Below are 16,363 nucleotides of genomic sequence, written 5' to 3'. Positions count from 1 at the left end.
GTTAAGTCATTCAGTTGGGTAGGGCTGGAGTAGGACCTTGCAATCCAGGCTGAGTGAGTTCATCCCAGCAGCAGGCCTGAGAGTCAGAATTTGGTTTCTGCTCCCCCCTTGTAATCTGTAACAACCTCTTTCCTGGTGCAGTTTCATTCCCACTTTGCACCAGCTCAGCTGTATTGGTCAGTACGTTTACAGGTGGAACTTAAGATACCACCTACTCTTCACCCACCTGTGTGGGAAGGGGAGTAGCAGCAAAACAGCTGTTTGCCTGCCTGTGCAGTATGGCAATGCATGAGAGTAAGAGAACTCCTTTTGTCCCTTTCTGCCTTGTGCAGGTATGCAGTCAGGCTCATGATGGAGGCCTTGGTCTACAAACCTATCAGGTCAGGGTTCAAATCTCAATTAAGATCACATGATCACAAATTAGTTTGATCATATGATTCTCCTTTATAGAGATTACCACCACCTACCTCCGATGATTCAATAATCCATCTCCATTGAAGAGAGGCCCAAAAGTAGAAATCAGGGTTGATACAAGTCAGAAATGAGGTACAGTTTATAGCTGTATGGGGAAGCTCCCTTCTCCATATTACACTTGGCTCTACCATGTGTTTGTCTTTTTTTCATGAGCACAAAGTTAATCAACACAATTAAATATAAAGAAATGTAAACATGTTACACCAGCAATGCTCTGGACTAGTAGTGCTGTGGCGTAATATATTAAGGTGCTGATTCCTATACCTTTGATGCACAATAATCTTATTGACTTCAATGAGATTATTCATGTGAGTGAAGACTATGATGCAATTAGGTGCAAAGTTAGTAGTTCGGTTATAAGAAAAGAGGAGGCTGATTGAAGTAATGTACTTTGTCTTCTGGGTGGAGATGAAGAGCAGGGAATAGAGGGTCAATACAAATGTACGCAATGTCTTCTCAAATGCTAACACAGATTCTTCTTGATATTTAAAATCTTGATCTCCATTTTTCTAGTTGTTAATATACAGTATATTTTCCAAAGGTTTCAAAATGCCTTACTCCTGTGGTGTGGCACAGATACAAGACACTCGCGCAGGTGAAGAGAAGGCACAGAATTTTGTAGTATTTCAGTGACTGCCTCCCCACCCTCAAGTGCCAGACTTAGTCTGATTTGCATTAGAAAGGGGATTTGGGAAGTAATGCATCATTTCAGATTGCATTTTTGGGATTGATAAAATTGAGTGATAAATAGTAAAGAGACGCTAACTTGAAGGGTAATAGATGTACACTGCAACACTGACCTCCCAGGGAGTTTTTTAAAGGTAATGATAGGAATTAATAGTTTAGGTTGCCTTTTTTTTGAGAGACTAATTTGTAAAAATATAGGCAAGTTAGATAGGAATTCCATATTCCAGAGTATCTTTCTGAAGGAATTAGAAGCATCTAGGAGGAGAACCTAAACATTGATACAAAGGCCCTAAAACAGCACTTATGTGGGAAAAATCCACGGGCCTGGGGATGCCACAAGGGATTTTCCTCCACATTGTTCACTTGGGCCAGCCCACCTAATGCCTGTTTTGTAGGGCAAACCCTGCCCCCACCTTCCAAGGGAACTACACTACAAGGGGACTTTACGTCTGCTTGCTGCCTTGGAACTCCTAGGTATCAGAAACTGAGAAGTGGATGGTCAGGCCTAGTGATTGGGCCAGTGACCAGAGTCAGGGGTCAGAGCTGGAATCAGGAACCAAGAGTAGGGTTGGAACAAGGCTAGAGCAGGAACCAGCTGGGGCTGGAACAGGAGTAGTCTGTCAGAACCACCAAGCCGCAGGGGATACTCCCTGTGAGGTGGCAATGTTGAGCAGATTAGAGTGGCTGCTGCTCTTATGGGGAGCCTCTATCCCTGGCCTTGGGGTCACCTGCTTAGACCTTCACCTGTGGACTGGCTGAGCCCTAGCTGATTGATTGTGGACCCCTCAGGTAATCAGACTCAGGTATGGCTCATCAGGCTAAAGCTCAGACAGCACTTCAAAAGATGCCTACCAGGTGTCTTCGAACCAAGTGTGGTGGGGTGTGACCAATGGCATTCTCAAAGCAGGTCAGGTGCATGTGTTTTTGGCAGTGCTTACATGAGCTTTCCTTGGAGAATTCTGGAGTCCAAGTTCTGCTTCACCAGATATTCCTCATGCCCCTGGACTGTGAGGGGTGGAAACGGTAGTTGTATTCATCCAGGGAAGGAATTGTCAGTGTAATTTTTCTGCAAGTCAGTGTAGAATACTGGGTGCATTTTCATTGCCCTTGGCAGTTAGAGTTTGAAGGCCACAGGGTTGATCTGCTGGATCACCCAGAATTTGCCAAAATAACAGTAATCTAACTTCCTTGAAGGCTGGGTAGAGTCAATGTATTGCATTGGAGCCATACTTTATCTCCAACTGTGATTTGAAGGGTAGCCTACTGATGAAGGTCAATGTAATGCGTATAATCTCTTATGGCTGACTCTTAGTGGGTTTTCAGTTCTTCCTGAATGCAGTGAAGGTGTTTGACTAGGTCAGAAGCTTCAAGTACATAGGAAGCTTGTGGTATGGATGGGTGAAACCAAGGGTGGAAACTGTTGTTGACATAAAAAGGACTCTGGTAGGTTGATCAATGGTCAGGATTATTGTATGCGAATTTGGTGAAGGGAAGAAGGGAAACCCAGTAATTCTGATGATAAATTAATAAAGCAATGGAAGTACAGCTCTAGAATTTGGTTCACTTGTTCAGTGTGTCCATTAGTCTGGAGATAAGTTGCGGAAGCATGTAATTCAACATCCAGGAGCTTGAACAACTCCTTCAGAAGCACAAAATGAATTGTGATCCTCAAGTCAGATGTAATATTAGATGCCAACCAGTATAGTTTGAAGATAGTTGAAAAACAATTGGACTGTTACCTCAGTGGTAGGAATTTTAAGGCATGGCACAGAATGAGATAAATTTTGTAAGTTGATCTACATAAACTAGTATGTCTGTTTGGCCCTGAGAATTGGAGACATCAACAATAAAGTCTGTGGAGCTGGATGATCAGGACTGAGATGGAGTCAGCAGCGGAATCAGAGCACTGAGAGTTTTGGTGGGGGAGACGGGAGGATTTTCATTCAAGCACAAACATCCTAGGAGTTGATGTAGGACTTAATGGACGAATGTAGTTTTCACCACCAGAAATATTAAAAGAACAGCTTCAACATTTTTCAGTGGTTGAAATGGCTGGCTGGGGCAAATCGTGGCATAGCTGGAGTGTTGCTAAATGTGGTTCACAGTCAGGGACATAGATCCAGTCCTTAAATATGAGAAACCCATTCTTGACAGAGAATTTTGAGTGAGAAGGTTCACATAAGATTTACTGCAAATGGATCATGGGGTAGGAGGGGCTTTACAGGAGAAAGCAAGTAATTGTTCACCATCACATGGGTGAAATGGAAGGTTTCAATACTGTGGCAGGTTTAAGAGCTGTATTTTTCTTGTTCAAGTGCTTACCCTTGTAAGATAGTGTATCCCGTTTACCATTCTGGCTACCTGGTGATAGGTCAGGGTGAAACAGAACCTGAATTTAAAAAACCACCACCAGATGCTGGTTGAAAGCCATTGAAGTTTGCAGGTACTCCAGGTTCCTGTGGCCTGTACCTGGACCAGGAAATGTGAACCTTCCAGGTGGTGACATCATTCCTCAAAAGCAGCCTTCATGGCCACTAGTTCTTTGACACAGATTTCATAGTTTTCTTTCATAGCCATCAGTTTCTGTGACTAAAATGCATAAGAAAGAGGCCTGTGCTATTGTGACAGGACTGCTCTGATCATGTAATCGGAGGTGTCTGCTTCAACAATGAAGGGTTTTGCCAGATGTACCAAGATGGGTGGCTGATGTATATGCTTCCTTCAATAGATTAAAGGCAAATTGGGCTTCTTGAATCCAAGTAAATGTGGTATTCTTCTGGAGCAGCTGGGTAATTGGGGTCACAGCCTTCTAGAGGTGAATGAATTTGATAAAATGATGAATTTTTGATAAAAATTGGCAAGCCTCAGGAATTCAGGACATTGCAGACATTTCTTGGGGCTGCCTAGTCCACAACTGAGGACTCTCCAGGAGTCCATACTTATTCCATCAGAGGAAATAACACAGCTGAAGTAGACGGAAGGGCTGCCAAACTCACACTTCTTGGGTTTTCCATATAGGCTGTTCTCTTGGAGGCATTAATATACCAGATGGAAGTGTTGGTCATGAAGGGTTTGACTTTCTGAGAAGATGTGGAGGTCATCTAGGTAGAGCATCATGAACTGATCTAAAACATCCCGGAAAATCTCACTGACAAAGAGAGACTGAAAGGCATAATCAGATATTCAAACTGGCCATAATAGGTGTGAAATGCTGTTTTCCATTTGTTGCTCTCCCAAATATGGACTTGGTTGTAAGCACCAAGAAGATTGAGCTTGGTAAAGAACTTGGCAGAACGTATCCTTTCCGACAAGGCAAAGCATATGTGTTCAAGTCATGATAGTCCGCACAAAAGTGCAAGGAGCCATCCTTCTTTTTCACAAACAAAATTGTGGCCCCAGCAGGAGATGTGATTGGACCGATGAAGTTTTTCGCAATATTCTTGTCAAGGTATTCTTGTAGGGCCTTGAGTTCTGGTTCTGATAAGGAGTAAATCCAGCCAAATTAAATTTTAGCCCCTGACTAGAGACTGATGGGACAATCGAAGGTCTGTACAGGGCTAAAATATCAGCATTCCTATTATTCAAAATGTTAGCAAACTCTTGATATTTCACTGGGATTAATAAGCTATTGGCTCCTTGAATCAGCTGGACACAGAAGGCAGTGGGCTTAGCACCGGTTCTTGTTTCCATGGCCTCTGACTCACCTAGACATGATTGTCAGCACTAGCTCAACTCAGATCATATCTCTAGCTTCTTGCATGAGATGTACAGATCATGCACTAAGAACTAAGAAATACCAAGCATGATCAGAAAGCATGGTAACATAATTAATTGAACTGCAGAATGTCTAGATGATCTCAGATTTCAACCTGAAGGGGCAGTTTCATGGGTAACTGGACCAGAGGACAGCATGCTACCATTGATTGTTTCCACCAGGTCCAGGATGGGCTTCCTTTGCACTAGAAGTTGAGTAGCCTTAGTGAATCCAGGATCCATGAAATTGCTAGAGGCACCAGAATCCACTACTGCAAACTGGGTGCAATTAACCCTAGGTGTAGTTGGGACCCAGAGACAGAGCAAGACTGATAGGTTTGGAGGATGACAGTTCATGGCTGCCAAGAGGGGACTTGCTTGGAGGACTTGACTCCAAGGTTCCTTCAAGCCACAAACCCTCTGATGGAGCTAGACATGATCATTTCCACAAGTTCACAAAAAGTCTAGATTTAAGAAGGCACTCAGTTGGAAAGTGGCCCTGCCCACTGCAGGACAGGAAAAGACCGTTCTGCCGCCAATGATACTCCTCCTGATTCGTGAGGCATCTTTGAGTCACATCAATCTACATAGGCTCCAGCTCTGAGACAGCTCAATGGAAAGGCTGCAACAAAACAGGATGAGGCTGGAGTTGTGGGTATTACCTCTTTTTTTTGGCATCGTTGGAACAAATGACTGTCCATCTGGGGGCACAGTTCAATATATAAGTCCAAATGTGTGGGAGATTTGACCTGTGCCAATTCATCTCTCACATCATAGTTCAGACCTTGGCGGCAATTATAAATCAGTGCCACCTCATTCCCTTCTTTATGGGGGAACAAGATGCTGAAAATGGACAGCATAGGCTGAGACAGGCTGATGGCCTTGCTGGAGAAACTGCAGGTGGGTTTGGTCATACAGCATGATTTGGATCATCAAATATTATAGAGAAAGCCTGGATGAACTTCTCAAAGTTATTGAGAACTTTAATGGTAGGGGTCCAGCGGTCCACAAACCTGTATGTGATGAGAGAAGTGGCCTCCAACTACTACTCCAGGTAGTAGGTGTGCATGAGCAACATTTCGCTGGGCCCAGGGCAAACGCATAACACAGGCTCCAATCCCATCCCAATTCACAGAGACGAGAAAAGGTACAAACATACTCACTGAGATTATATCAAGAACATTTAGTTGAACTCAAACGTCCACAATTTAGCCTGATTTTTTTTTTTCTTTCCTCAGGGTGATGGTCTTGTGAGCGGGGCCTGGGAAAATGTACTCATTTTCCCCCATTTACTGGGGTCTGTGGACACCAGCTGGGAGGGGCTGGGGATTTTGTGCAGAGCCTTGCAAATCCACGGGTATCTGCGGACCATTTCTTGCAGATCACAGTCAGATGGTCATGAAGGTCGGGACCTCTGAGACTTCTGGGGCAGGGCTGGAGCAGCTGCCAGCCAGGGGTGCAGTGAACAGCTGATCAGCTGTTAGGAGGCTGGCAGGGCTCAATAGCTGTTTAGCTGTTGGGGGGCGGGGGGGAAAGGGAAGCTCATCAGCTGTTTGGGGTGGCAGGGGCTCAACAGATGGAGGGCTGCTGGATCCAAAACACCTCATGAGCCAATGTGATAAATCTAAAAGAGGGAGGGCAGATTGCAGGTTGGGTAAAAAAGTTTATTCCTGTGGTTGCAGGTCGGATGCGCATCCACGCAGGGCTCTAACTTTGAGCCTCTGTGCTTTATGTATATGGCTGAGAGCACACAGTCTGCTTACTTGAGCTATTCACTCTTGACATGTCTCTCACCTTTACTGTACTTTAATAATCAAGTTACAAACAGGCCAGGTTTAAACAGGCATAGCTCTATTGACTTCAATGGAGCAAAAAACTAACTAGTCATATTGCTTGGCTTTTAGCTTATTCAGGGAGACTGATTTGTTTGTGGTGTACATAAGGGAAGCTACACAAAGATCTCTAAGCTGAGGACCCAGTAACTAGTGAATCATAAAATATTTTTAAATGATCATGCAAACCATGGAAAAATATAGAAGACAAGGTGGGAAACACATTCCCTGGGGCTAGGGCATTAGTGAGTCATTTAGAGAAAGAGAACACAAAGGTTAACAATTTAGATTTTCTCTGATTCCTCTACAAAAACAGAACATTATTAATTGATCAGAAAATACATTTCCACCTTTATTGAAAACATTTTTTCCCATTCACTAAGTCAAAATTGCAGCCAAGTTTAATTGTGCCCTCTCTTGCACTTTCATTTTTCATCTGTCCAACTGCCCCCTCTCCCCCATTGTCCACCCCTCCCTCTGGCATATGGCAGTAATATCAATCTTTACTTACTTGGGACCACAAGCAACCTTGGGGGTGGTGGAGGCGGTGGAGGCGGTGGTAACGGAGGAGGTGGTCTACACTGGCAAGTTTGCTGGCAACTCTCCGTAACTTTTTCTGCTACAGACTTGGAACATGACTTTTGGGGTTCACCTTGAATGATCTGTAAAAAAACATATGAATTATTCATTGGGAACTTATCTCAAGCTAAAGAAAGAGTTAATAAACATTACAAGATGGTTAGGGCCAAGTTGTATCTTCAGGCACGTGTATTCAACCCCACTAACTTCTGCGGGCAGAATTAGATTCCTTATGTCAGAAGTAAGTTTAAAAAGTGCAAGCAAATTTGTGAGATCTGATGAGGTGACTTGGCATCTGGGGGAAGAGAATGCCATTGATAGAAGAGCTCTATAATGGAAAGCTGCATTCAAGTCAATGGCACATACGTGACATTGTTTCCTATCTCCTCAGGAGTTTGGCAAGGCTACGGTCTGTCACCATGGCAGTTCAATGTGAATACTGAGTGACTGATGGAAAGGCTTGAGGTGGCAGCTGTGTGGCACTGAGCTCAATGCCATTCTGCTTCATTATTTCAAAAATGATGACAACATTGTCTTGTTGGCTTAGTTTGGTGAATTCACTGCAGCTGATGACTGATCTAGTTGGTTATTAATCCAGATCAAACTAAGTCCCTGGCCATTACCATCAAGAACCCTCCAGCTCCAGATTACAGCCAGCTCATTATTAACCTGTCCAAGTGGAACATAGCAGAGATGACAATTGTCAAATATTTGGGTAGTGTCACAAACAGTGCTGGAAGATGCTTGAAATATTTGGACATCAGCAGCTGCTGCCATGTTTCAGGCCCTTCTGTGTTCTCTGTGGGCACGTCATAATATCAAGCTTGCTACAACCACAGTTATACCAACTCTATTGTAGAGAAGTGAAATATGGGCACTGATGTTTTCTATTCTCATTGTCTTTGTCAGCTGCACCATATCAAGTCATAGGACAAGATAAAAAATGAGGCGATTCCAAGCCAAATCCAGCAACTGCCTCCATCAGCACTGTTTCACTTTTGGCAGCTTTCTTGGTATGATTATAACAATGGAAAACCAATGAATTCCTAAGTGTGTATACCAAGGAATGCTGCTACACAGCCAGCAATCAGGTGGGCATCAACAGCTTTGGTAGCAACACAAGATATTGCCAGTGATGGACATAAACTGAATATACAACCACATCACTTTAGACACCTTGCCAGAGATTGATACAGATGGTTTGCAAGGAGGCCAAGTCCCACTGGGATTTGCTGTGGTGGTGATGATGATTTATGGCAGAGCTGAGGGCTGAATCAGATCTACCTTTTCTTTATTTCCAGAATCTATTGTGTTAGCCCTTTCACCTCTGGTTACTGTAACCTGAAGACAAGAGGGCCAAAGCTTTGTCCATCTGGGGACCACATGAATCACAGACTCATTTCAATCAAGATGTAGCCTGTGTGACACGCACTCAGTGTTAATTATAAAGGTGGCTGTGGGCCCTTGTAGAGCCTGTAGAGGCATCATTTGCCCCATGTTTTTACTTTAGTGACCTCTTGTATAAAATATGCTCAGCATCTTGATACAGTCATGACAACTAGTTACGAACATATTTTTAGCATTGCAGTAGTAATATTTACTTGGTTATCAACTTTAAAAATATAGAAGAACCCTAAAATGACTGTTCTGAGACCATAGAAAATGTAGAAAGATTAAGCGAAAGAGGTGAGCCCCTGGGAAAAGTGAAATTATGCAAGTGTCCCAATAGCTTCCAATGAGTGTTTTGTTCTACAGGTCTCGATGCCAACTTTTTTTTAAATTAATTTGAACTCACATTTAAAGTAAAAATCTATAAAAGATCCTATTTTGAGGAGATAAAACTCAGAAATTAAGAAAAAATATCTAACATACATTTTTAGAGCTTGGTTTAAAGAGAGCACTTAAGTACATACTTAAATCCCAGTGAAGTAAATAGGACTTAAGCATATGCATAAGTGCAGTCATGAATAGGAGTGCTTTACTGAACCGGGGCTTGAGAGAGGATACTGTGGAAGTAATATTAGTAATGGTCTATCTAGTAATTTTTGATTAATTGTCATTTGATTATAATAAAATGCATTGATCCTTGCAAAGGGGAAGTGTGGTTTATGCCATCTACTTGCCATATTAAAGTTACATACATTATATTGACTTTTCTGACCAAATAAACTTTAATTTTAACACAGCACAGTTCACGTGCATTGTATACCTAAATACACATTGTGGCTTTGATTAGTTGAAGATAGTATTTTGTAGCTCAAACAGCAGAGAGTGAAAAAGGGCAAAGAAAAAGCTGAGTTGGAAAGAAGCTCCGAACATAAACCTCAGAAGATCAGTACCTTATTACCAAATATAGGAAAAACCAAATGGAATCACAAATCCTTTCCAACTGTCTCCCTTACAATCAGGTAATAATAAAGAGACAGTTACAGAACCATCCCAGAATGTTTCCAGGAACTTACAGGGACTCTTTGAACACTCCAATGAATCAAAGTGACTCAACCTTATAATCCTCCAGAGCTGATGATAAATCTGACAGCTAAGCAGGCTTCTTTTTCTCTTTAAATTGAGCTCCCAGAGTTCATAAGTCTAAGAACTACCTATATGTCACTGCTTATACATAGTATTGTGTTAACAATTGCTTCAGTGATAGTCCAAGAGTTAAAAAAAACCAGCTTGCTACAATGCTGCACACCAGTGACCTGTGCTGGGCTGTGACATGGGGTCTTCCATAGCTTTGGCTGCTAGTGATAACATTTATAATCATCAGGGAGGATTCCAATGCCCTCTGGCCACTAACTAAGAAGACTATCATCCCTTGACCTGGTATGCAATTTGGTACTTTCTTTAGGTCACTAAAATTACTAGGGAGCCAGGGAAAATGGAGGTGACTAGTCATGGGATGGAATAACATTGGAGGGATTCGGAGCGAACTCTTCATTTTCAGACTGGAAGATGCTTTGCTTATAAACATATGATAGTGATGGTATAGGAAGGCTAGATTGACTTATTACTCTAACTTAATATCAGCCAAGGCCACAAGGCTCTGTCTATTTTTAGAACTATTGACTGCCTTTTAAATCCCCAAAGGCTGTCTTACTGTGGGCTGATAATAGCATGTCCTCAGAATCCATTGGACATTTTTCTCAATTATTTTGCAGACAAGATTAACCCTATGCATGTCCAGCCATACTCCAGTGGTGCATCCTATTTCTGATTTGGTTTTGGGGTTTGTTTGTTTTTGTTGCCTTACTCCATCCACTGGCTACATTTCCTCCTACGGATTTATTCTCGGCAAATGGCGGAGATTCAAAGAGGTAGGATTAATCACCTATTTTTTTTCAGTCCCTTGTCTGCTTTGTCCCACAGCAGAGCATCTGAAAATGTTAAGTGATTATGATGAACATTGTAGATTTCACCCTTACTCAAAGGGTTGTCTTAAAGGGAAAGATTTTTAAAAACTAATGATGTATAGGTTAGCTGAAAGAGGACTAAGGTAGGACAGGAATGAAGGCCTCAGAAGGAGAGGATTAGTTAAACATTGTTACAAGGGGATTAACTAGGAGTAATGAGATAGAATTAAGAAAAGGAATATGAAAAATGTTGGCTCAGTCTCAGGAAAATCTTTACTACTGATGATGTCTATTAGTCTTCTGACGAAAGGAATGGAAGGCCATTACTTGAGTCTTTTTTAAACCTAAATGGAATAAATCTCTAGAAATGCACTGTAGGAAACAATCCTGCACTGGCAGAGACTGCTGAGACACATGACTTAATAGATCTTTTTTGTATCTAATGTGTATAATTCAAGATCAGCTGCCTTTACAGAAGATGACAGGAGTGAAAGATATGTTGAAAAAGCATAGACCTTCTATGGAAGATTCTGCTAATTACAGACCTTTATCAAACTTTACTGTTTGTTCATTTTGTCAAATGTTAACTTAGCCACAGAAAAACTTCAGAAGCACTTCATAAATAACGATTAATCAGACAAATATCAGTCTTTGCAAGGGGTCGCTAGTGATCTGTAGATATCTTTTGACCAGGATTTGTTTCCTCATCCTTTGACCATTCAGTGACACTTTCTCTTGTTGGACATGACTGTGAACTTTTGTCTCATTGGCCTCTCTAAAAAGCTTAATTCTTAGGTTTGAATCTGGTTTTCTCAATACATATAGTAATTTGCCAGCTCCGCCTCTCAGGTTGCCTGGACTTACAGCTAGGTGAACTATCAGTAGCAAGGAATTTACCCTTTTCTCTGTTCTCAAATTACCTATGGACAGAGCTAATTTTTATTAATGTTTCATTATGCATAATTGTTTGAACAATTTATGTGACTGTATTTTGCATAAAGGGCAGACATTTCCTAATAATCATGCAAATAAAAATCTGTTTGCACAAGCGTTCATGGAAAAGCAAACAAAGTGGTATGAACATGTCCAATTTGGAAAGCAATTGCTTGCTTGCATAGTCAGTTATATAACCTCACAGACATGAACTTTATCTTTTTAAACAAGGATTTTCTGCAGAAACTATGATTTCAGTCCTGCATTGCGTAGCAGGTGGGTGCAAAGGTGCACCTGTGCAGAACCCCACTGAAGTCCATTTGCATGCTACACAACACAGGATGAATTCCAAGTTTGAGAATAGAGGATTACAGAGCAGTCCCCTGTTGAGTCTCTATGGGACATTCTAAATCAAGTGCAAGGATGATAGTCTGCCCCTCCACCCGTCCAAAAGGTGCTATTGACTGATAGAGAATCAAGAATTCTTACTGCCTGCCTGATATGACAATAATTTCCATTGGTGTAAAGCCCAAATAATTCCACTGAAGTTACAACAGAGTCACTCCAGATTTACATCAGTGGAACTGAGATAAGATTCTGTCTCCATTAACTTACTATGCCGTTCATTATTATTATTATTTGTATTAGGGTGGTCCTCAAAAGCCTCAAAGCCCCATTGTGCTAGGTTCCACACAAATACATAGGACAACATGGTCCCTGCCCTGACATGCTTATAATCTTAAATTTAAAACAAATCCCAACAATTAAGCAAAGCAACAACAGGAAGCTAAGGGGGGGGGGGGGAGGAGAGGGAGGACGATGATAGCAGTAATAATTCATGTAAATAGATAGGACAACAAAGTGCACAACTTGATGGTTCCAAATCATTTAATAGTATTATGAGGTTTGGTGGCCTTTTTTTTTTTTTTTTTTTAAATATAATAAGCTAACATCAACTGCTCCTCACCTAGCCATCCTTATCTGGCTGATTTCTTGTGGAAGTCTTGAATAGGTCTTGAGGAGGGAATGAGAAGATAGAATAGCCTTACAGATTAGTTCAGGGAAAGTGTTCCATGTGTAAGGAGCAGCATGCAAGGAAGAGCAAAAAGAGCTGTGGGAAAAGAAGATAAATCAGAAAGCCAGATGGTTATCATTGACAGTGTGGAGAGAGTAAGGAGGCAACACAGGGAGATAACAGTGGATAAATAGGAAGAGGTATAGCTCAGAAGGGCCTTGAGGATGAGGACAAGGAGTTTGAACCTGATGTGATAGAAAAGAGGGAGCCAATGGAGAGATTCAAATTCAAGGGTGTTACAGTAAGAGAGACAGGCAAGGAAGTTAATCTTAGCAGGTGTTATTTATAGGTGTCAGGAAGGCCAAAGAGAGGGAGGATATAGTGATCAATATAGCACATGGTGAGGGCCTGGAAAAGTCTTTTAGATGTGTGGACTAAATTAAAAAAGGTTAAGTTTGGAAAGTGCTATAGAGGAAAAAGAAGCAGGATTTTGATGTGGCCTGGATGTGCCAACCCTGCACCGCTGCAATTCACTATTTCTGGCAACCCCTGCCACTTTCCTCAGGTATAGGTAACCTAAATGGAACAATATTGACAACATACTCATGGGAACTCAGGATATCTGGGCCTGTCATACTTTTTTCCCTGACAGTGCTTCATCAACTTCCGGAAAAACAGAAAAGTTGCCTACAGAATTATTCTGCTTAGTCTGGACAAAGTTATGGTGCTTGGCTTTGAAGTTAACTAAAGATTATGAGTCAAATTCATCTCTTCTGAGCAAATTAAGTTACACCATGGCTGAATATGACCCAAAATCTTGGCTCATTTATTTTTAAGAAGCTGCACCTGGGATGATTTTCCTTTGAGTCTAATCTGTGATGGAAGGGAGTTCATATTGGTAAAAGAGCTAGGATCGTATATGGGTAATGCAAGGATCAGTTTAAGATTTAATACAAAGAACATGCAAACCTCATGCTTCATTAAGAACACTCTTCAGTGCATGACCTTTGCATTATTATATGCATATAAGAGCCTTATACCTCTATCATTGGGTGGGAGGTGGGGAGGGCAACTAAAAATTCTAATATGAGTAGATTGATTGACTGGATTTGTACAAAACATTAAAAAATGGAGTTATAAATCAAGAATCAGGCAGCAGAACTTCTAAACTATGGCAGAGGAAGTCTGGCCGACTCCAGATTGCCTTTTCACACCATATTTAAATAATTGATTTATTTTTAATTAAGTCACCTGAGTAATGTGTATGAAGGGTGCTTATGCAAGTCTTGGTGACTGCCTGATTGTTCGAAGGAAATGGTTTTCAAAATGACGCTTCTTTTACATCCTTAAATGTACACACTTTCAATTACAGAAATTAGTTTAGCCACCTAAATTCTAGAGCAGGAAAGTCAGCAGAATTTTATTTTATTTTTTTTTGCAGTTGGACTGCTCACAAATCTTATAAGAGACAAATGTTAAAACAAACAAAAAAAATCTCAGTGCATTCTTCTGGAATCCACTAAATTTAGAACAGAGAGTAAGGGACATTAAGTCTCTACTACGTTTTCTCCAAGAAAGAGACTGCAGTTGCTCTGTGCTGAAACAGTACTCGGCTAGCTCATCAATTACTGCTTGAAGACATATATTATAAATAAAGTGTAAAATATCAAAGGGATGTATTTTAGTTAGCTTTGCTGGTTTCCTGGTTGCCTGAATTGGAAAATCACTGTACATTTTAGTTTGTTGTTTTCTCCCAGTTCATCTGCAGAAAGGTCACTGGTCACCCCACATTACAATCAAGGTCACAACACATAACAGTCAGAGGCTGAGAGTGGACAATGCTGATTCAGCTTTTACCCAGTGAATTCTCAGTTCAGAAACACTTCAAACACCATGCCAAAGTATTACCAGAATGAGGCTTTCAGAACGCCTAATGTGTTCCTTGTTTTGTACATATTGCCACCCACAGTAATTACACTCTAAACCCTCTCACTGTCAACATGTTTAAAAAGGTCAACCACATCTTGCTCAGATGAGTTGAGTGAGTTCCTGAGGCACAAGGCTCACTAGGGTGTTGATCTCTTAAAGTCTCTAGAAAAGCCTCTGTCTCTCTATAATCAGCAGTAATCAAAAGTAATTGGAATTGTATCTAGGCAAGCAACAGCTACATATGTTGAACTATTCCTTGTTGCTACTTGGAAGACTTAGTTTTGAAAGTCAACAATCTGTAAAAATTAAAATCTGAACAATTCTCTGTGTGTATGCATATACAGTAGTCTATTTTATACACACAGAAATCTGGCCCCATGGAAATGAGTTGTTCCCATTGACTTCACTGGGGCCAGAATTTCTCCCATCATATAGAATGCACATGTGCATTTCAGAGCTCTCTCTCTCTGGTGCGCGCTCTCTCACATATATATTTATTATTAAGATAGCACCAAAAGTGTGATAGTTTCTTTGCAGACAGAGATGAACACAAGGTCTGTCTCCAGATGAGTTTACAATCACAGTAAGTAATTAATTACAATATTGTTATTTGCGGTGTTGTATTTGTGTTGATTCGAGCAAATTAGAGGATATTAGAGAGACAAGGTGGTTGAGGTAATTTCTTTTATTGGACCATCTTCTGTTGGTGAGGTGACCTGAAGAAGCCCTCTGTGTAAGCTCAAAACCGTGTCTCTCCCACCAACAGAAGTTGGTCCAATAAAAGACATTCTGGCTAGTATTATTATTTAATATTTGTATATATCACCACAGGCGTGCATATGCATGCTGTGCTTGAGAGAGGCGACTGAAGTTCTCCATAGCACATTAAATATTCAAAAGTATATGAAAATAAGGAAACAGTGTCAACAGATGCCAAAAATGTGAAAAAGCCATTTAAAACCACACACTTTTTAGTTAAACCCCCGCAATTAGAAGTTGTTCTAAATGCACCATTTTAATCTGTAAACAAACCATCTTCAGCAGCGATGACAGACCAACTTTAAAGGTGTCAAGAGTGCAGAGATGTAAATGACACACTGGATTTTACAGAAAGTCTTAGCGTCTTTCTGTTTGTGAGAGGGCTCTCCAATTTCATCCTTTTTAACTGTATGGGAATAGATGTCTGTCTCTACACACTCCCCTCAGCCAGAAGGCCAAAGAAGCCAAACATCATTTATTCCCAACTCCCCCACCAGGAGAGGAGGGGCAGGAAGCCCCAGGAGCCCCAACCAGCGAAGATTATTCCCAGCTCAGGAGAGTCCTCTACCTTCACCCACTCCTGGCCACCGTGCCGTAGTAAATAAGGCCAGGTGTTCATCTGTGCTACCTGCACCCTCCCACCCAACTTCTGAGTGACGGGCTGGGGCCAGGTGGGAGTTACCTGAATGCAGCCCCAGAGGGGGTGGAGTGCACAATGCAGCAGCAGGGACGGCCAGCAGCAGTGCAGGAGCAGCAGCAGCTCTCTGATCGGCATCGCTCCTCCGGGCGCTGGGGCTCCTCGGCTCACGCCCTGGGTAACTGAACGGGGACAGCACACAGCAGAGCCAAGGCGTTGGATCGCACCCATCCCTAGCGCGCGGCGCCTCCCTCCCCGAGATCTTCCCAACTTTATGTCGAAAGGGAGGGGCCTGTGGAAAGCTTCCCAGCTACAAGCAAGTCCTGGCTTCCCTGCCCCATGCACCCAGCCCCCCGGCTCGCCCTTCCTTTCCCCTCCCCTCTGGCAATGACCGGGGCGACCCCCCACTCCC

The 16,363-nt window shown here is 41.9% G+C and overlaps 1 protein-coding gene across 2 annotated transcripts in view; it reads right to left on the bottom strand.

Annotated features, from left to right (window-relative positions):
* PRIMA1 (proline rich membrane anchor 1) overlaps positions 1-16,111 on the bottom strand; it is an 81,252-nt gene extending 65,141 nt beyond the window's left edge. For both annotated transcript variants that reach the window (XM_067547098.1, XM_067547097.1), the window contains exons 1-2: positions 15,997-16,111; positions 7,258-7,408 (exon numbers count right to left, since the gene is read on the bottom strand). In XM_067547098.1, the coding sequence (XP_067403199.1) occupies positions 7,258-7,408; positions 15,997-16,089 (244 nt within the window). In that variant the 5' untranslated portion in view covers positions 16,090-16,111. The remainder of the gene's footprint in view (positions 1-7,257; positions 7,409-15,996) is intronic.
* Positions 16,112-16,363: the final 252 nt, after the last annotated feature.

This window comes from Emydura macquarii, unplaced genomic scaffold, assembly GCF_026122565.2.
Source record: "Emydura macquarii macquarii isolate MOO-44397 ecotype Brisbane River unplaced genomic scaffold, CSIRO-AGI_Emac_v2 contig_1229, whole genome shotgun sequence".
In the NCBI taxonomy this organism is placed as follows: domain Eukaryota; kingdom Metazoa; phylum Chordata; order Testudines; family Chelidae; genus Emydura; species Emydura macquarii.
This window is presented reverse-complemented; position numbering and strand designations above follow the sequence as displayed.